The sequence below is a fragment of the Battus philenor genome, unplaced genomic scaffold (assembly GCF_028537555.1).
Source record: "Battus philenor isolate CCGP_79_NKW_IND1 unplaced genomic scaffold, ilBatPhil1.0.hap1 SCAF_16, whole genome shotgun sequence".
NCBI lineage: Eukaryota > Metazoa > Arthropoda > Insecta > Lepidoptera > Papilionidae > Battus > Battus philenor.
Genome location: NW_027181678.1, coordinates 1,842,833 through 1,864,287, shown reverse-complemented (window position 1 = coordinate 1,864,287; position 21,455 = coordinate 1,842,833). Strand labels below are relative to the sequence as shown.

General features: G+C 33.6%; 1 protein-coding gene across 1 annotated transcript in view; it reads left to right on the top strand.

Moving 5' to 3' along the window:
• Ac76E (adenylate cyclase type 2 Ac76E) overlaps nt 1-21,455 on the top strand; it is a 180,826-nt gene that overhangs the window by 13,986 nt on the left and 145,385 nt on the right. The window contains exon 2 of the mRNA XM_068762160.1: nt 7,015-7,160. Within this exon, the coding sequence (XP_068618261.1) occupies nt 7,015-7,160 (146 nt within the window). The remainder of the gene's footprint in view (nt 1-7,014; nt 7,161-21,455) is intronic.

The window sequence follows — 21,455 nt, the reverse complement described above, 5'->3', positions numbered from 1 at the left end:
ATAGAGAGACGATCTTTGACGGTCGTTAGAAGACGTTGGATGCAGGCGACTTCCTGCTCCTATTAAAAATCTATGGTTGGAATCTTAGCCCAGCTGTGGACGTCCCATAAAATGATGATGATTATGAATAAATTAAATTAATTAATTTCAGTAAAACAGAATTTGAACTGAAATTTTAAATTTTATTGCCGGCTTGTTAACAATTACGGGCATATTGAGTTAATACACGCCTTATTTATAATTCTGCCGCGCCTACGGTGACATAATTATGAAGGCTACACTGCTTTACAGGCTGCCTTTAATTGGGGGCTTTGTCTGTTAAACAGTAATTAATTTAATAGTACTTCGCACATTGTTTAGTAAATATATATTTTTTAATTTATAACCTTAACTATTAGTCTGCATAGTTTCTATCGGGTTTTTATTTTCTTAACTACATTTTATTTAACTTTTGTAATGCTAAACTTAATATCTTTTAAGTATCTACTATAAAATATAATTTTAATTTTACTTCTACTATTAATTTGTGTTACTTTAGTATTGTAATAAATATTATTAAATGTATTTACCCGATACTTCCTAAAAGGCTGCTAGGGAAAAGCTAAGTCTAGTCAAAACTATTTAGGTGTCGTGCATAAGAATAGTAATATGTATATATATATATATATATATATATATATATATATATATATATATATATAGTTAGCTTCAAACACCTTCCTTTAGGTTCAATAAAATTAGTATTTTCTTTGTATGCTACTGTATTCTTTTACATAAAAAATTCCCTGGTATTTACTCAGAATTAATTCTCAAAAATTTAACGTCGAGATATCTGTTCTTAAATATCTCATGTGCGTGGCAATCGCGCCCTTCCACATCACGTAGCAAGTAGTAACTACACACTACTACACTTTTTATATCTACACTTATTACTACACACACGCGAGGCGATTATTACATATCTTTATCGGTGGACTATGTCTTGCCATGCCTTATTCGATAGTTCCTTTTTTAACAGCACATTTGCAATTTTATTCATGTTGTAAGTCTTTTATTTATCACTTGAAAATCATCACAATTCTAATTCCAGATATATTTGTATTTTATATAATCTATAAGCTTTGAATTTTATTTGCGTATAAGTATAAATATTACTTCAGTGATTTTAGTCCTTTTACGAATGATTGTACAAAAAGTAGGCTCTGATTTAAGTAACGACATAATCAAGTTAAGCTCTTCCATCATATTTTTAGAATATCTGACACGAGGTCAATGAAATTTGTGAACTTTACGAACAATGTGATTATTGAGTATTTTTAGCGGTCCGACGGAATTTGGGACGAAGGTGGGAGATTGTGGTGAATAAACACGTAAATAAATTCTGGTCTTTATACGATGATATAAATTGTCACTTGTTATTACATTACCTGTGTTGATTAATAATTATGGAAATGATTTTAATCAAAATCATTACCATTCATTAGTCTGTATGTATGCAATAATAAAGAACAACATATCCCAGACCTTCCATTTATAAGTTTTAAATTAAGAATTCAAAGTATAATCATAAATTTTATTATACAGTTAAAACGTTTTTAGTTGATTTATTTCTATAAAACTTGATTTGTTGACTCATTTACATGATTGATAATTCATTATAATATTATATTTTGTACACGCTACAAAATATCTACATAATTGCATAATAGTAAAGAAAAAATTATAATAGGCCGTCATATCACACGTGACAATTTCTTCCAAAGTATACATACATACATATATATATATATATATATATATATACATACATACATACATAAATACATACAGAGCATAGATACTTATAATAAATACAGTATAATACATTATATAAATACAATAATAAATAAAAACATTAATGTCATTATAATGTATACATTTAAAACTGAAACATCTAAAACTAAATTTCAATTAAAAATAGCAACTGTTGACTTTGATATTTTTTAATCATATAAATCGACATCCTAATTTTGACATAAGGCACTCACTGCTGGACAGTGGGTTTCAGTAGAAAGCGGCCTGAATGCAGCGTGCCCCTACGACGAGACATAGTCTATTCACCTTGTGTGTGAAGGTTTTATAAATAAACATATTTTTCTAAGATCTAGCGGGTGCTCTTTCTAAACTATTAACCTAAGTTTTTACAGCCTAAATAGTCGTCTTCTATCAACATTTTACTTATCGTATATCTTACTCTCTATGATAAGTTGCTGTAGTTCGTATTTTAAGTTTCTGATCATGTGGCTTTCATATTGTACCTCTCAAAGAGGCAAACATAGTTTATTCCTTCATTTTTGTACAACAAGGTTTTAAAAGTCAGATTTAAAATCGATAGCACAACCTGCCAGACAGCGTAGGTGTGGTAAGCTAAATAGAAGCAGCTGAGAAATAACCATTCGTATTGATTGAAATTTCATTAGATAGTATATTTATAGCCAGCAATGTGTTTTAAAATAAGCTGATCAATATGAAATATCATAACAAAGACTTAATTAGATTTTCAAGATTGCATTACATAAAACTTTGGTTAATATAAAATTAATATAATGCTATTTGAAAATAGCAATTGTTGAGTTTGTTGCTTCGTCTCGGTTCATATTTGTATTCCGAACGCGGTCGTAGGGTAAATAAAGAATAAATATACACATAAATAAATGAAATTTCATAAGAGCTTGCTTTAATTACCAAAACCTGCACCTTTTTTATGCACGCCATCAGCCCCGACTAGCTCGATCGCGGAATTTGTCCTTTGTTCAGATATTAGAGTAGTCGTCACAATATTTTTATTCAAGTAGGCATTCAGTCGAATATTTTAACATTAAAAGCAGTAAGATACCATCGGCTTGAAACGCTGACCAGATCTACAAATTTGATAAAATTTTTAAAATGAGTTTAGGATGAATTGTCTACAAGAATATTATAATTAATCTCTATTAAACTTGGGCCAAATATTTCACTTTGCAGGTAATATTCATGGAAAATATAAAGAAATATATACGAAAAGTAAAAACAAACCGCTAAAGTATTAAAATTAAGAATTATATATATTATAATTATATATATATATAATTCTTAAATTGTGTGTTTGATAGTTCGTTTTAGTAGTTTATAGAATATTGCGCGTTTAACAGTTCTCTGTGAACTTCACGTGTTTGAGAGTTCGCGGTGAAATTTCTTGCGTTTAATAGTTTACAACGAATTTAATACGTTTGACTGTTCACAGTAAATTTCACAAGCTTGACAGTTCAGTGTTTTTCATACGTTTGACAGTTTACAATGAACTTCGCGTGTTTGAGAGTTCACTGTGAATTTTCGTGCGTTTGACAGTTCACAGTGAATTTCATACGTTTGACAGTTCTCAGTGAATTTCATACGTTTGACAGTTCTCAGTGAATTTCATACGTTTGACAGTTCTCAGTGAATTTCATACGTTTGACAGTTCTCAGTGAATTTCATACGTTTGACAGTTCACAGTGAATTTCATACGTTTGACAGTTCTCAGTGAATTTCGTACGTTTGACAGTTCGCTTTGAACTTTGCATGTTTGACAGTTAGCTGTGAATTTCGTGAATATGACAGTTAGCTGTGAAATTCGTGCGGTTCACAGTTCACTGTGAATTTCTCGCGTTTGTTTGTTGACTTTAACGATAACCAAGTTAATTAATTCAATTTACGTTAAGTCAAGAAATAAAATAATCGCTCTGAATTACGATAATTTTTTTTAATGGAATGCTACAGAATTTTTATTGCAATACAATGTCTTTCAGGATAGCTAGTAATGAATAAATAGAAGCTAATAAAATAAAGCTCAATTTGTGGAAACAAGTAGAAGTTCTTGCAAAATCTTTGCGGTTGAGAAGTCGATTCGTTCGTGTCTGCCAATACTGAAGTTAAATTGCTTAAATTCGCCTTTTGATCGTTAAATAACTTATTTGTTTGCATTTGTTTATTACAATTAGATTACTTTATCAATCGAAGTTAACTCGGCTTCTTTTAGACGATCCTTGGAACCTTTTAAGAATGTTGACTTTAACACAACCCTTTTAAAGCCGGCTGATGACATGGCATTAATCCTGGACTTGAAAAAGGATCAGGAAAGTCTTAAGTGACTGAAAGTGACCTAATTTTGTGACAAGCGCTTAGTCGTAAGTAAATGTTTACATTTAAGGGAATATTGAATACACATAAAAGTTATTGTATACACTTAGAAGCTAATTTTATGTTCAATCTTAACACGAATAAATACAGATATATGTTCAAATAGAAGGTTCGATTGGCTTATCACCGAAGGAGTAGGTTTTTTTATAATTATTTGCATACTATATAGTACATGCCATATATGTATGTATTGTATTTAATAATTTAACAATAGATATAACTATTTACAGCGTAAAAACTCTTTGCTTACGGTTTTAATTATAAAATTTAGTGAATATTTTTATTTGAAGTTATTTTTTACTTCAGAGTAAAATGAAAATCTTTGGAAGGTAAACCTCGGAATAAATAAATAGATAAACCCTTAGGCTGTAGAAATTATTGGACTGTAGTGTTTCCGCTTCATATTGCTGATCAGTATGACCACAATAATTTTATTTTAAATTATTCTTGCGGATTCCAATTCAAATTCGAACGCCGATTTGAATTCGGACGCCATCAGTAACGTGTTCGCTGTTATTGCGTTAGGGTCGTGTAAGTTGTAAATAATCTTTGTATATATGTAAATACACCTTCGTTCTCTTGGCTATCACCTTCGTCGTCAACGTCCTGGGGAGATATTACTTTTAAGAGCTAAACTCGTATATTTCTTTTTACCTTCACCGACTTTACAATCACGTATAGAACCTGAACCCAAAAACTTGATTAGAAATTTTTAGTTTACTTTTGACGTTAAGAAAAGAACTTATCATTGATAAAATATGAATGTTACAAGGTGAAGCCTACGTGGTGAATCCATTAATATTTCATTACTAAACTGTATCAATATTTGCTGAGTGGCTCATAATGAGTTATTTCTCTGAAAAACAGCACCGTTTATATTACCAGAAAAAAAGCAGTGAATCGTTAACTTTATATTTGTTTCCCTTTTTAAGTCATGTTTTTAATGACTTCAAAAATGGCTTGGTGCTAAGTTAGCTGCTAAAAACTGGGTGTCTGTGGAAGATTCGGCACGTATACAATAGTGTAGCCATTTGTGGTACGGATCGGCGAAGTACCACCTGGATTCTTTGGACTTCATACAGAGACTAGCCAAGAGTCTGATAAACGTCTGATGAACGCTAAGCATTTAATGGAATCAGGCGCTACCTTCCATCCTAAGTAATTCTTCAGGAGTTATGTTACACCGATTAGTCGTAACATAACTCCTGAAAATGCCCCGTGGAGTGGTGAAACACTTGTTGAGTAATTTGGCGGTGGCGGTTGTATGATTCGCTTTGTTTGTCGCATACGCATTTATCAGCGGGCTGGCGGGCGGTGCACTTCGTTGCACGACTACCACTGCCTGTGCAGAAGTGGCTAAATATTGGTCCTTTTCTTACTTAGAACGCTAAGCTTCAAAAATTGGAGCATCAGTTTGCAGTGGAATTGCAACTAATAATACCTTCATCTTCTTTCTTCCGTATACGGTTGAAATTCCTTCCACCCGTACTAAGTGTTTTGCTAATAATTTTACAGTGCGAACATCCAAGGAACGGAACAACCGACCGACGTCATTGTTTCCATATAATTATAACTCAGTAGTCTTCAAGACAAGAGTGAATAGGTTTTTTCTAGGCAAACATATACCATCATAGATCACGTCATCGCTTAATATCAGGCGAGACAGAGGTCAAATGCTTCGCCTATAAAGGTTAAAAAAAACCAGTAGAGCTAAATGAATCTTACTTATATTTATGTACAGATTAAGAAAATTAAACCCTATATTCTTTGGTCACGCCATAACTTGAAAAAAACTACCGATTTTTTGTTATGTTTTTAAGAAGTTACGTAATATTATGTAGCTTGTTATGAGAAACAATCATATGATGTAATGACTTTTGAATAAGGAAGCGAAGGTCGGTTGCACATCAACAACAATTTGGTAATTCTAGAGCTGCAAATTTGTAGTCATGAGTTAGTTTTTATTGTACACAAAATTAGTTAATTTATTTTTATTTATGAATAGAGAGATTAGTCTGAAATTCATTACATTATTAAATAAAAGATATAATCAGAGGAAAGTAGAATGAAGTTGCTGAATGCGGGCTGCCCAAGACCTGTTGCAAGTTTACCAGCTGATGATGATAATGATCATAAAACTACTCTCTTAAGCAAGACACTAGATCCAGGCCACTTTCAACAGGTCATTTTGAAAATATACGAGAGAGTCTTATGTCTAACAGAAAAAATTACAAGCAATTACAACAAAAAAATACGGCCGTTAGACATCTAATGTCTTACGGCTGTAATTTTTTTAAATTAACACCAGCATACAGGTAAATTAAATTACATTAAAAGTAGTGGTATAAACAACGTTTACGTGTGTTCTTTTATAGGTAACACGACATTTAAAATTTACTATATACAACATTGCAGAAATATCAGATTAAATAGAATAAAATAATTTATTGAAAAAAAATATTGAAAAGAAAAGTCATCGTACGTAAGAGTAAACATCTGGCTTAAGATCCTAGATACAAAAAAAGTTCTAAATTTAAAAGTGTTTCCTGCGGTGCGCAATCTTGTTTACGGCTGTGTGCTTAAAATATTTAAAATTTAATGAAAAGTCTTTTTAATTGCGCCCTACGTTTCCAGAATGTCCAATGCTGATCCTAGATCTCACCTATAGACTTCCCATAGGTCAGGCTGAAATCGGTCTCCAGCGTTCGACAACTTTAACAGGATCTCTCTGTACCCCTGATTTCCTCTTCAGAATCTTAACATAAGGATGTTATTTTTTTAATTCAATTGATGTAAACCCTTCAATTTTGTCCACAGAGGAAGAGGGAACTGAACTGGAGCTGGAGGCTCTTTACAGAAGATACTGCGTCAGATTGAAACACGCTCTGTTCGTGTCGGCGTTATGCGTTACTCTTATTTGCTGCGCCGCGTTACTCTGTGCTGTGTGCGTTCTTCATTCTCACGTGAGTCGATTTATTTAATACACAGGATGTTTGTTTATAAGTGTATAAATATTAAAGTAGTGACGTAACGTTGGCCTCTTAAATAAAGCTTAGGATCATTAGAGAGATGGAGTGGGCTATGCTCGGAGTTTTGTTGTAAGATCGAATTGAAAATGAGAAGATCCACAAAAAAACCAAGATCGGAAGAATTGCTTGCCTGCAGTGGTAATAGACGGGCACATCGCTTGTGACATCGATGGCTGTTGATGCCGAAAAAAGGTTCCGGAAGACGTGGCGTGGGTAGTCTCCAACCAGATAGACCGATGACATGGTTAAGGCCACGGGAAATCACCTATCACCGATACGGACAGCGCAAGACATGGTGTCCTCTGAGGTTGGTCTATGCTTTGCAATGAAGAAGCAGTGCAGAAGAAGAAGGAACATGAAAGTATGAATGTATACAGTTCATTTTCAAACACACTTCTATTTACAATCAACTTGTTTAAAGATATAACTTTGAAGCTATTTTATAAACAGGTCAATTATTTACGATACAAATTCTGAAGTGAAAGATATTAGAAAAATAATAATTTCAAAAACTTTATTCTTAATATATTATCATTAAGTTATTTATAATTTCTTAATTTCAATTGATTTCTGAATAAGAAACACACATTTAAACCCCTTGAAAGGGTTGCGTATAATGTATTTAAGTAGTTAGGCGGTATCGTAAGCTAATGTACAAGGTACACCAATAATCTTATCGTACCTCCGCCTTGACCGACAACTTAATTACTTGCGCATTAGATTATGCTCTAACTTAAGTTAATGCCCAACGCCACTAACATCGTCAAAGCTAGACCACTGATGCATAAATCTGATTAAACTCTACAGCGCTGCAAGCAAGATTATCTAAGTGAACAGTATATGTGGTTAACTACGATATAGTGTATTTAAGTTACCAATATGTGACGTATGTGCTGATTCGAAATTTAAAAAAAAACGTTTCCATTCTATCGCTTTACTTTAATAACAGATATAAATAAACAAAGGATAATAAAATAAACTCCGCAATATATAAAAAAATCACTTCAAAGTGTAAATGATATTTAAAACGTTCTGTGCCATCGCTGTCAGGTCTGACCGACAAAATCATAAATCTGTTTAAAATTTACTAAATATTTTTTTTTGCTTATATGCTTTTATCTTTTACTCAAATGTTAATTGGTTATAACAAAAGTCAATTTGAGCCAATATTTATGGAAATATGATCAGACAGCATTGATCGACACGGCTTGGACAAGAAATTGCGTTTTTTTGGCATAGAACGTGTTAAGTGTTATTAGACCTTAACCAAAATTAATGGCTCCAATTACTCTATTAAGGATATTATAAAAGTGACCACCAAAAACCTTTCTGAGTTTGCTATGAACTCTCAGATGCGCGGGTTTAGAACTTCCGTAGCTTTTTTTAAATTGTAACAAGTTATTACAAGGTAATTAATTTCATTCTAGTTTCTTTTAAATTGGGCTCTCCTTGTGTCCTTATTATGACGTACGTCATATATATATAGATATATATATACTCTTCTTCATGTCTCTAATCTCCATCCATCATTAATTGTTTGGTAGAGATCGCCCCGAGCGATAAGACCGCCTCTTGTACCTCTATATAAATTGTTCTATAAATCTTTTTTAGTTATTACCTATAATGTACGATAAAATGTATATAAAATAATAAAATAAATAGCATAATCGCTACGTTTGGCGGGCGGGTCGGCGATCGCAGTGTAGTATTATGGTACGCAGAGGATGCTACTGTCCTTCTAGAAACTTGTTTGTGAGCAGTGGCACTTTTACATCATTAATGCATAAAATGTTAAATATGTACATGGTTGTATTTTGGGAATCGAACCTGTGACCTATGATCACAAGTCTCAGTCCTCTACCGCTATACACGTATATAAGTGGACAGTGTAAAGAATTCTATTTAGATAATAACATGAATAAATAAATATAACATATTCGTCTGTAATTATTTAAGTAAAATTAAATCGAATGTGCATTGGTAGCACAGTGGTAGAGAAGACTTGCGTCTTAAGTCATGAGTTCGATTCTTCGGAAGAAAAATCTTATGCAGTTAACACTTTGTCATGTTTCCATAGGATGGCCAGTAGCGTCTTCTGTGCACCACAAACAACGCCTGCCAAGCGTGGCGATTACTGTTCATCCATAGATATCTTAGAGAAAAACCTGTACCTAGCAGTGGGCGTCAATATGAAATTTTTTTTAAGCAATTTTAGTAAGAAAAGGACCAATATTTAGCCACTCCACCTTCATTAGTGCCAAACAGAGTGCACTTGTTCTCCCGAAGACGCCCCGTGGAGGGGAGAAACACGTGTTGAGTGGTTTAACGGTGGCAGTTGTGTAATTCGCATTGTTTGCCGCATGCGCATTTATCAGCGGGCTGGCGGGCGGTGCACTTTGTTGCACGACTACCACTGCATGTGCGGGAGTGGCTAAATATTGGTCCTTTTCTTACTTAGGATAGACTTCCGCAAAATAACGCCTGATTCAATTAAATATATAAATGACTTGTTTTTATATATTCTCTTTTGTAAATATGACTGTAAATTGCTGGTCGTTTAAAAAGTATTTCTGGAAAAATATATTATTAATCAATTGATATTGGAAAATTCCAATTAATTTAATATGGACTTTCTATACAGCTGTTGGATACGGCCACAGAGGAATCCTTTGTCCTTCTATCTGTATGCTAATACCGCACTGAACCATGACGACTCACAGTCGAATGAAAACTAATGCCCTGAAGGCTTTGAGGCCCGTGAAACATAACCTCACTATATTGTTAACATAGTCATTGGTTATATATGTAAAATGTAAATGGTATTGCAATTAAAAAGAAGTGTAATGATGAGATAGTATTTAAAGGCGTTTTCAAAATTCTAATTTTTAAATATTACTGAAATTATTTATAATTTATTATCTGTCTCTGTAGATTTTGTACAGACAAAAAATAAATTATTGTTATATGTTAAAGAGTGATTATTTAGTGGAATCTTGTGTTATTTTGCGGAAGTCCATCCTAAGTAAGAAATGACCAATATTTAGCCACATCCGCACATGCAGTCGTAGTCGTGCAACAATGTTAACAAACTCTGTGTTTGGCACTAATCGGTGTAATATAACTCCTGAAGATGCCCCGAGGAGGGGTGCAACGCGTGTTGAGTGATTTAACGGTGGTAGTTGTGTAATTCGTATTGTTTGCCGCATGCGATTTATCAGGGGGCTGACTTTGTTGCACGACTACCACTGCAGGTGTAAAAGTGGCTAAATATTCGTCCTTTTCTTACTAAGTGATTATTTTGTACAGGTTGTAAATCTGTCAATTCCGCTTTACATTCACCTTAAAACATCTATATCCAATTACTCTGCACAATAGCTTTATTAAAATTATCCTAAGTAAGTCAATCCATTCTTCTCAATTTCTTATATACTTACCTTCTGTTCTTCACAATCCCTTTCTTCCCTTCTATTTCATATTTTCTTTCACACATTTTTATTCGGTTCTCATTCCTAGCCCATTTGTTTATTTGACTCGTATAAAACCTTTTTTTTAATTTCATGTAAAACAATTGCACGAAAATGTTCACGACGAACGTTTTTCCAATGACATTGCGGTTACAAAATGGCGGTAAAAAATTTAATTCGAAATGAACCGCTATCACGTTGCTTGACACAAACTTATGAATGACTCTACCAATTTGATTTTTCTTTTGAAATTCTGTAAAACGCTTAGTTAATATGGAAACTTTTTTTTTCACCTAAACACAGGGCTAATGAAAATATCTGCTCAACTGACAATAATTTAAAGTCAATTAGGACCAATAAAAGGCGTACTAGAATAATAAAAAACAAATAAATATCGTGCACTAATGATAACATAATGTTACTATTATACTAAAATTTTCAATGAAAAATAAAATAAGTTTTTGTATATAACCATTGTAAATATGTTACATCCTTTTATCTTTTTATTGAAACGCGACAGACCAATAAATCCAGGCAGTACAATATCCATTTCAAAAGTTAGTAATAAATAAATAAAGTTAAATATCGTTTCACGTATATTGCTTTGAGCTATAAATGAACACCTGTCAAATACATGTATTTACATGTATTTGACAACTCTCTGTTGTCACATTATAGTGGGAAAATAACGTATAATTGGTTTGGGAGATCCGTACTTACTCCGTAACTGGCAAGGATCCGGTCAAGCTACTTGCCAACATTTGAGGATGTCAGTAAATAGTGGTAAAGCGAATGTAAAAGAAAATTCATTCAAATAGTTTTAAACGACAACCAAGATGGCGCAGGATTTCGTTGAAATATTTAATATAAAACCCAGTATTGTTTTTTTTTTTAAAACAGAGACTTTGATTTCTTTAATGATTTTTAAAATTTTCGGTGAATTCTTCATATTTCATCTCTTTTTATTTACAAACCGTCCTTGCATCCTTCTCCACAATTCTTACATTATTAGTTCTTGTCTTTCAGTAGTGTAAGATTGTGACAGTTAGAAAGATGCAATGCTGCCGCTCTCTGTTCTTCTTCCCAGCTGCATCTCATATTCTGCTCTGTATCTTCTAAATACGGAATAGCAAGCAATTACTTGCACCAATGTTTAGTCCACCGCTAGATCACAGGTACATGACTTTCCTAGAGTTTAAACCTGTGTAGATACTTCATGGCCCCGTGAGCGTTTGGGACAGAACTGTGTCCAGCACTATTTTGCGGAGCACGCTGTAAGTAGACTTGACGTCCGGGAATAATATCCTTATTACTGAAGTCGTGTTACTTTTCACGTACCTTCTGTTCTATTGCGTCTCCCTCTTGAGATGACGCAGGACGTACCAAAGTGGGTACCTCTCATATCCCTCCGTTCTCCGTACGCCTTCATCAAGTACACTTTTATACATTTCGTGTTCCGTATACGTTTTCTCTCTTGTATATCTTGCGACAGTTTGGAGGGCCGATCTTGAGTCGCTAACACTGCGCCGACTCGATGTCCGCGTACCCCATACCTCTCACTATCGCCAGCAGTATATCAGGCGAAGCTGGTATACAGTGCAGAAGTACACAATCACATATAGAGAGAGAGAGAAAAGAAGAGAGGGAGAGACAGAGGGAGAGGGAGAGAGAGGGGGAAAGGAGGGGGAGAGAGAGGGAGAGAGAGAGAATAAACCCATTTCAAATTTCATTAATTAAGTCAAAGATTTTGAGTTTAAGGACATAACTTAATTTTTAGGAAAAAGGACTCTACCACTGAGCCCTCAGGATCCAAAGTAGTAAGAACTTATCTAATTTAGTTCCAAAGACGACGTAAAACTGTCATCCCCTAAATATAAAACGATGGTTTTGGGTTTGATATGAAATCAGATTTCCGATATTAGTTTTGCGGACGTACGTGTCCTTTGGGATGACCGCGACTTATTCTTCTATACGAACAAATACGATTTATTTATAAACATTTTTTCAGTCTTTATTCTGTTGTTGCTTATACAATATTCGCTTTAAAAATATTAATAAACAGTTGGTGAGTATTAAATTGGCTCAAACACGCTACTCGACTAGTTTATTTTTAAAATTCACAAAATTCATTATTGAACGGCCTATTCCTACCTACCTACTCAGAAATTCTCCGATTCTCTATGTAGACATTCATTTTCTCTTTATTATCATCACTTCAAATGCAGAATTTCCACAACTATTCATGGGTCTCCCGTATAGATTTCCAACAGGAAATGTTGAAAGTTTTTAATGGAATCAGGCGTTACCTTGCGGAAGTCCATCCTAAGTAAGAGAAGGACCAATATTTTGCCACTTCCGCACATGCAGTTGTAGTCGTGCAACAAAGTGCACCGCCCGCCAGCCTGCTGACAAATTTGCATGCGGCAAACAATGCGAACTACGCAACTGCCACCGTTAAATCATTCAACACGTGTTTCACCCCTCCACGGGGCATAACTCCTGAAGATGCCTGCATGTGCGGAAGTGGCTAATTATTGGTCCTTTTCTTACTTAATGTTGAAAGTGACGTACATCCGTGTCTTCGCGATTTTAACAAAGACATTTGTCCACCTTAAATCTGGACGTCTTCACTTGAGCCCCTAAGACAGACGGCAGTTTTATTGTTTATTAGTTTAATATTAATACATTACCTTAATTTAAAATTTATTAATCCATTTGCAATTGGATACGCATCAAAAATGTATCGATTATAATCATGAGAACTTTTCTATATTCTCTATAATTAGAGTTGTTCAAAGATAATACAAAGAAATGAATAAATTAACGAAGCTATGTAAACACAGCTTTCTAATTTTCTATAATCTAATTGATTAAGACGCGTAGCATAGGCAAGTGACAACGAAGAATCATTATTTTCTTAACGCAAATTCACTATAAATATGATGTGTCGGTATATTATTGAATTCTTGGTTTTGAAAAATTCTACGATGCATAGGTAAGTGAGACGGACTATACTAGTGCGAGGTGAAAACATATAAACGCAATGAAAGATGTTCATTTTTAAAATTGACAAAAGTCAAATGAGTTTTCTATGAAAAATTAATTTCAATGTATCAATGTGAACACGATTTACTAATTCCGTATTATGTAATTGGACTAATCGAAGCTAACAAACGAAAAATCATTATTTTCTTAACAGCAGTGTTATTGAAGAATCACTATTTTCTTAACGCGAATGCACTATATAGTGTGAAAAGACTGCGACTCTTGATACAAAATTTAGGATATAATTTATATAAATATATTGTAAAGACCATGTTGTACCACAATATCTCAGCGCGGATTGGTAAAAGGTATTTTGTAGTTGATGCATGCAATTTTCATTTATTTTAAAGGATCCTTATGCATAGAAAGTGATGCTAGCAATATAGCGTTGTCTATAAATTTATATTCGAAATGACTTTGGAAATGAAATTTTGTAAATATATTCCCGTTGTAAAAATATGCAATCTCATTTGACTAAGCGAAGATATAAAATTGCATTTGAATATAAGCGTGAAATTTTGTTTCAAATTATAGTTAATATAATATCATAGATAATACGAAATCTATTTTAAGACTCTTCATCTTTTACCAGTGGGACGATAAAGTGTAAATTGATGTATTGCCTTTTATATTACATGACAACTTCGTACAGTCAAAAAAGCAGGTTGCTTTAGTCTATTAGAAAAATTAAATGTATTATTTAACAAAATGTATTTCAAAGTTATAACTTTAATTATTGATACCGTATCATTATTTTAAATAATAACTTTTATTCTTATACTTCAAAACATCAATAACTTTGTAATTTAATATTTATATATCTGATTGAAATAATATGTCTATTTGATACTTACTGGTTTTATGAAACAAACTACGTTTTAGTTTCAGCTTTTTCAAATGAAGTTGAGCAGTTTCTGATGTGTACATTACAATATCATGTAAATGAATCGACATATCACGTTCCACACGTTTAAATCAATTACAAAACTCTTGAATGCTACAATAACATTTATCTAACGACATACTTTCAATTTTAGATTTGTGGAAGAAATAAATGGTAGGTATATTTTTGGAAATTTTATTATAAAAATGTACGCTTACATTTAGAAAGGATTTGTAAACGTTTTTTAAGACGAAATTTAAGATTTTTTAAGTCTAATTGAATCTGAAACAAGTTCCCGCATTTTTAACGATGTCTCTAATACTACTTGTGAGATCACTCTTCATTTCAATCATTATTCAGCCATGTATCCGATACACAGCGGGCCTAGCTTAGACTTCTGTGCGAGCCCTGTCGACAATGTCGACATTATTTTTATATATATATATATATATATATATATATATATATATATATATATATATATAGGAGATGAGAGACATGAAGGAGAGGGCAGTTTAGGTTTTAGGGTGTACTGCATGAACATTACACACACACACACAAGTATATATATATATATATATATATATATATACCTATAATGGTCGTTCTCGAGTGGCAGCCAAGAGCGGGTAGACGCGGCGTAGCTAGGCCTTTCACTAAGTAGACCAATGACATAGTTAAGTTTAAGATTTTTTGATGTTGTTGCTGTTAGTCCCAAGGCTTTTACAGCTTCATCGGAAATAAGTTCATGGAAGGGAAGGATCCGTGAACTATACTAAAAACTAAAGTATTCGTTCGGGCGGTTTTCGAATCTACGTTAGACACTCTGATGGAGCATGAGGCAGTTATGACGAGGCTTTCCTGGTCGAGTCTGTGTTGTTGTTTGTATAATGTTTGTAGAGTGAAAATTGGAGGGCAGCGTGTAGCATTCGGCAATCTATGGAAGTATACTGATCCTACTTCGGATCGCTCACGCTGTTCGTGACGGCGGCGTCGGGAGGTCGACCCCGTTTACATGACGGACGGTGGAGAGTGTTATATTTGACTTTTAAGCATCGCACGCGTTCATGTTGAGGATGTGTACGCGCTTGCAGATTTATGAGTGTCTGAAGCGTATGGTGATGGGATTGCTGGAACCCTGCTATAGGATCCGTAAGGATGTCTTTAGAACGCCTTACGAGGTTTCTGAAGGCAGTGTCGGGGGAGTAGCAAGTAGAGTTGGATATGAGGGGGTTAATGTGGAAAGAAGCCTTTTCGAAGTAAGCTTTTAAGCATGCTTGATAGAAATCTTAGACGGTTTCAAGTTAGAGGTCACTGTGCATAGTTAAGTTCGCGAGAAGTAACTAGATGCGGACAGCGCAAGGACACGTCATTGTGGCGAACTTTTGGGAAGGCCTATGCCTTGAAGTGAGTGTCTATCGGCTAACGTGAACGAATGAACGAATGGAACGGTTTCAACTTATATTTATTAATGTTAAAGAAAGAACCATTGAATGAATATTTAAGAAAATTTATTCGCAACTTCGTTAGCGTTTCTCGTTTAAGTTTAAGTGAAATTCGCATCCGCTGCAACACGGTAAAGTTAGATTTAAGTTATTGTTTTAAAAATGTCGCCCGTTCAAGTTTAAATTGTACACGAATAAGATTTCGCTTCGTATTCATCCGGAATAATGAATCTCTCCTTTGTGTTATATTGAAAAAGTAAACTATCTATTTTAGCTCGGTGCAGTTTTTAATGAATTTTTAGAATTTGATATAATACATTTTAGAAACGTTTTGCAGTAATACTTTTTTAAATTAATATCTAAAGTTTATTGAGTAACGGTCACGAACTGGTAAAGATACTTTAATAAAAATTACATCACTCTAAACATGAGTTATTGACGACTTGTCTATAAAATAGATAAAGTACAATTTTTTTCTCTGACTTATTTACGTTAGTTTAAAAAACGAATCATAAGTTAGTCATGGGTTTTTCCCCGTCTATATTAACCCCATAGGTGAAGGTCTTGAGCAATTAATGTATTGCGTCTACTCGTTTCTTACGTGTTAAAAGGAGACGGCAATAACAAGCCGTATTTTTATAATATCACGTACACACGTTTTAAACAAAAACGCTTCGGATCTAATTACAATAGTTGTATTCTTTATGTTACAGGTTTTTCATTTCCATCTTTTATAGAACCTTTTTAACATAATATATATATATATATATATATATGTCTATCTGTTCATATGAAATCATTGTCTTGTCAGTGGAAACATATCCACTGCACGGGATATCCTCCCCCCAAAAAATCTATGGGGGGATATACGATAATCACCATGCTTAGCAGGCGGGTTGGCGATCGCAGTGTGATATTACGCAGAGAACGCTGCTGCCCATAATATGGAAACTTATTTATGGGCAGTGGCAATTCTATATAATTAATACACAGTGTGAATTATATAACATAGTATTCTAGGAATTGAATCAGTGACCTACAATCGCAAGTGTTAGTCCTCTAGCGCTGAGCTACCGCTTTGGGGGAGGCATTTATCTTGCAGTGGAAGTTTTGATACTAAATTTCACAGCAGAATCTTTTGATGAGTTGGTCCGGCACATTGTCCTAAATCTCAAGGCATTTAACTGTCTGTAGCGCTTAGGCAGACTTGAAATAAAATAATGTACCATCTAATATATAATTGAGTAAAACTTCCAAATCATATTGTTAATATGTATAAATTTTAGCTGTATTTACCCATAAGAGAAAATTGTGAAAGAAAAATTTAAAAAAAAATTATAAAACGCTGTCGTGCCTCGCAGCTGGGAGAGATAAGATCCGTGTCAAATAGTGGCAACCCTCTCCCAACTGTCTGCGTTTAGTAAAAGCTAATAAAAAACACTAGCAATACAAATTAGAATTAATAAACAAAAAAAAAGGTAGTATGCTCGTGCACCATGGAACGTTCCATGACCGTGCCATCAATGGATTTCCTTATTAATGATTCGATTTCGCTACAAAACTTCGAAATAAACCCTCTCCATTGCCTCCATCAGTTCCCGCGTTGGAAAAGCATGAACATAGTTTTTTTTAACTTCAAAAAATAGAACTAATAATATTGTGTATTAAAAACCTATACAATAAAAACTAACTGTTTTGTATTTATAAATATTTGAATTGATTATCTATAGTTAAACCAGGAAAACGGCTATGACAGAGTACGACTAGTTAAATGATATTAATGTAAAAAAGTTTTTAAATCTCATTCCAATTTTAAAATTAACTAGAAAACCAAGAAGTGTTCATATTCTATCAATGGGTGCCTGAAGTAACTAATCCCGAATAACAAAAATGTTTTTAATTACAAATGAAATGCTTTTAAATAATTTGACAGTAATATTACGTTATAAATATCAAATCGTAATCGAAATTTTATTAACAGATTATTTATAAATACTGAGAGAATTAAAAAATTAAAATAGTCGATCACAATAAAGGTGAAACTCGCGGGATATTCCTAATATAACTGCCAGACGCCGGTAAAAGGGTTCCGTAATACATTTTCCGGTAACAAGTCATTACGGTTTGAACGAAAGAATGAAAAGCATATTTAAATGACTCTTTATTAACAAAATAGATTTTCGTATTAAGTTCGGTTTTATTCAGTCTTATATTTTCTTTCTATTACTCTAGTTTTAGATGTATATGTTATATCTGTGGTGGAGTTTAACAGGTTAGGTGGGCAATATTAGAGACATCACCTAACGAACTGGAGCACATAAATTAAAACGCTTGGATGAAAAATAGACACAGTTTATTTTAAAAGTCATCCGCCTACAACTTCAGATACACCAACGCCGTAATAAATTATTTGTCATGCGAATGAAATAATTTTTACATAAAACTTTCACAATTCATTTGTAAATATTAAACATTGATTCAAAATTGATATAAGATAGTCTTTAATTCAATACTCCATCAAGCACTAAAGATTTAATACAAATTCACAAAACAACAACACATATGTCACTTGACGCCGTTCGCCATTATTATATTGCATAATATTTTTCGGCGTGAGACGCGGTTTTGACAACCGCCTACCTATCATACGCCGCGCGTCTTTAGTTTTTACGCATTTTTTTTTAATTTTAGACATGCACTATTTGTGTAAATACTTTTTTTTCCTAATTTATAATTAGATGCCATTATAAATATAACCAGTAATTTTATAAGACACACTACTTTGATATAACAACGCAGTAAAACTGATAGGTGGTCCGGAGATTTTTGATCGCGCACATGTATATTTAATTATTTCGGCTAAAATCCGGATATAGTGAAACTGGTTTAAACCGGTATAACGAACAAGCGCATTGCATTTATCCGGATATCAAATTTGATCCGGGACTCAGGGAATAAGAAAATTATTCATTCGAGAATTCATTACAATGATGGAATAATTCCTGTACTGCGTACATTCGTATGGTACGTACACTCGTGTATCAATGAACAGAGAAAGTTTATTAAAAAAAAACATGTAGGGGACACTGGCAAGCTATAATTATTTCTGTAAATTCCATAATTAAAATGAAGAATAATTTAGGTTCCGAATTTAAATTTCCCTCTAAATATTTTATACGTTTGAAATGTTTTCGTGACAATACGTACATAGACTAGAATTTTAATTACAAGTCGCTTTTTATGAATAATTGACGTTGATTTTTATTATGGACTGAGTTACGTATATGGCAATTAACAATACAGCCTTCAATTATTTTAATATTAAGAAAGTTCATATCCATAGATAATTAGTCAACATTAGAAACCAATTTATCATACAAACATAAGTTGTTAATGTCACTAAAATGTCGTAAGTACAAATAATAAGCTTTCTCTAAAGTAAATATTTTGCGATATATTTCATACTCGTGAGAAACAAACACGGGGGAAAGGACATGGCGCGCAAAACAGATGTCCGCTGGAGCCTTAAGTTCTTCAAGTGGAGGCTATAGACCGCAAAGCACTACGTAGGACGCCCACCTGCAAGTTGGACAGACCACTTCATTATAGTCGTAAAAAGAGGCTGGACCCAAGCAGCTTCCAACCGGTCTTATTATAAACTGCACATAAAATAACTAGTCAATTAAGAATAGGAAAAATAGAATAAGAAAAGTGTAGTAATGTATTAAGAAAGCACAACCCAAAAAAAACTGTGATAAGAAATAAAAAAAAATAGAATTTGTCAATAATAAAATAAAGAATAAAAAAATGTACCTAGCCACCTAAGAGTAATAAGATGATGGAAGGAAGGCGATGAAAGCAAGAAGGAATGAAAGAACAAAATGAAAGATATTGTGATGGAAATAAGGTAAGAATAAAAGAAATTGAGAAGTATGACAGTGAGTGAAGAATAAAGATGAAAGATCTGAAAAATTTATTTGTAAACAAAGACCCTGATCCCAACTAATTAGGGGTGCGAGAGGCCTCCAATAGCGGGGGCCATAAAAAACCGGTCTTATTGATAGGTAAAATAAATATAAAGAGTAAGTAATAATAAATGTAAAATACAGTGATCTCGGAATGTAGTTGAAAGAAGGAGATACAAGAAAAAATACTTGCAAGTGCAGAATGACAGATCATGTCTAGCGTAAAAGGAATGAATAAGAGATAACGTGAAAAACAAAGGAGAATGTAAAATAAACATAATATAAAAAATGAAACACTCATTATAACTGTATTTGTAACGTTTCCGAGCCCACACATAAGGCAGGAGGAATAAGACTTGCCTCAAAAACGGGAATATTTTTGTATAAAAAAACGGTCTTATTGAAAAGTAAAGGGGTTGTTTAATGGAATCAGGCGTTACCTTGCGGAAGTCCATCTTAAGTAAGAAAAGGACCAATATTTAGCCACTTCACAGAGTCTGTGTTTGGCACTAATCGGTGTAACATAACTCCTGAAGATGCGCCGTAGAGGGGTGAAACACGTGTTGAGTGATTTGACGATGACAGTTGTGTGATTCGCATTGTTTGCCGCGTACGCATTTATCAGCGGGCTGGCGGGCGGTGCACTTTGTTGCACGACTACCACTGCATGTGCGGAAGTAGCTAAATATTGGGGCTTTTCTTACTGAAGGGGTTGTCTATATTCAGCAGTAGACGTCGCTGAATGCGGGCAGTGTAAGATCAGACCAGTCATCGTGGTGACTGTTGGGGGAGGTCTAGAACTTGCAGTGAGCATCTATCACACGAAAAGAACAAGAATAAGAAACAACAGCTTGTTGTGTAAATATTTGGTCTATGTGACTTGAAAAATGTTACAGCCAACCGATTCCACCTCGACCAGCTCAAGATAAAAATAAGGATTTTCATAAAACGCTACAACCAGATAAAGTAGATAAACTACTTGCTGTAGGAAAAGTAGAAGCTAAAAGACGACATGGGCGACTACCTATTCGCTGTCTGATTAAGTCAAATGAATAACTGGTCACCCAATTACTATTGCCTTAAAGAACGCAGAAGATATAATATGGAAAGAGCTTGTCATCGAATTAGTCAAGTCGCTTCAAGAAGAACACGAACTTCTGATATAACTGAGATGAAAATAGGTAATTACGAAAGTAGCGACAGTAAAAAAGTATAATTAAATCTAAAACCGGTCACTCCATTACTTTTATCCTGAAGAAAAAAAAGAAGTAAGAAAGATAGTAAATAAAGAATAGATGACAGGATGTTAATGAAAAAGCAGATGATAGGATAGTAACAAAAGAGCAAATGATAGGATAGTAACGAAAGTGCAGGTAAAAGGAGAGTAACGAAAGAGCAGATGATAGGATAGTAAAGATAGTCTTGGA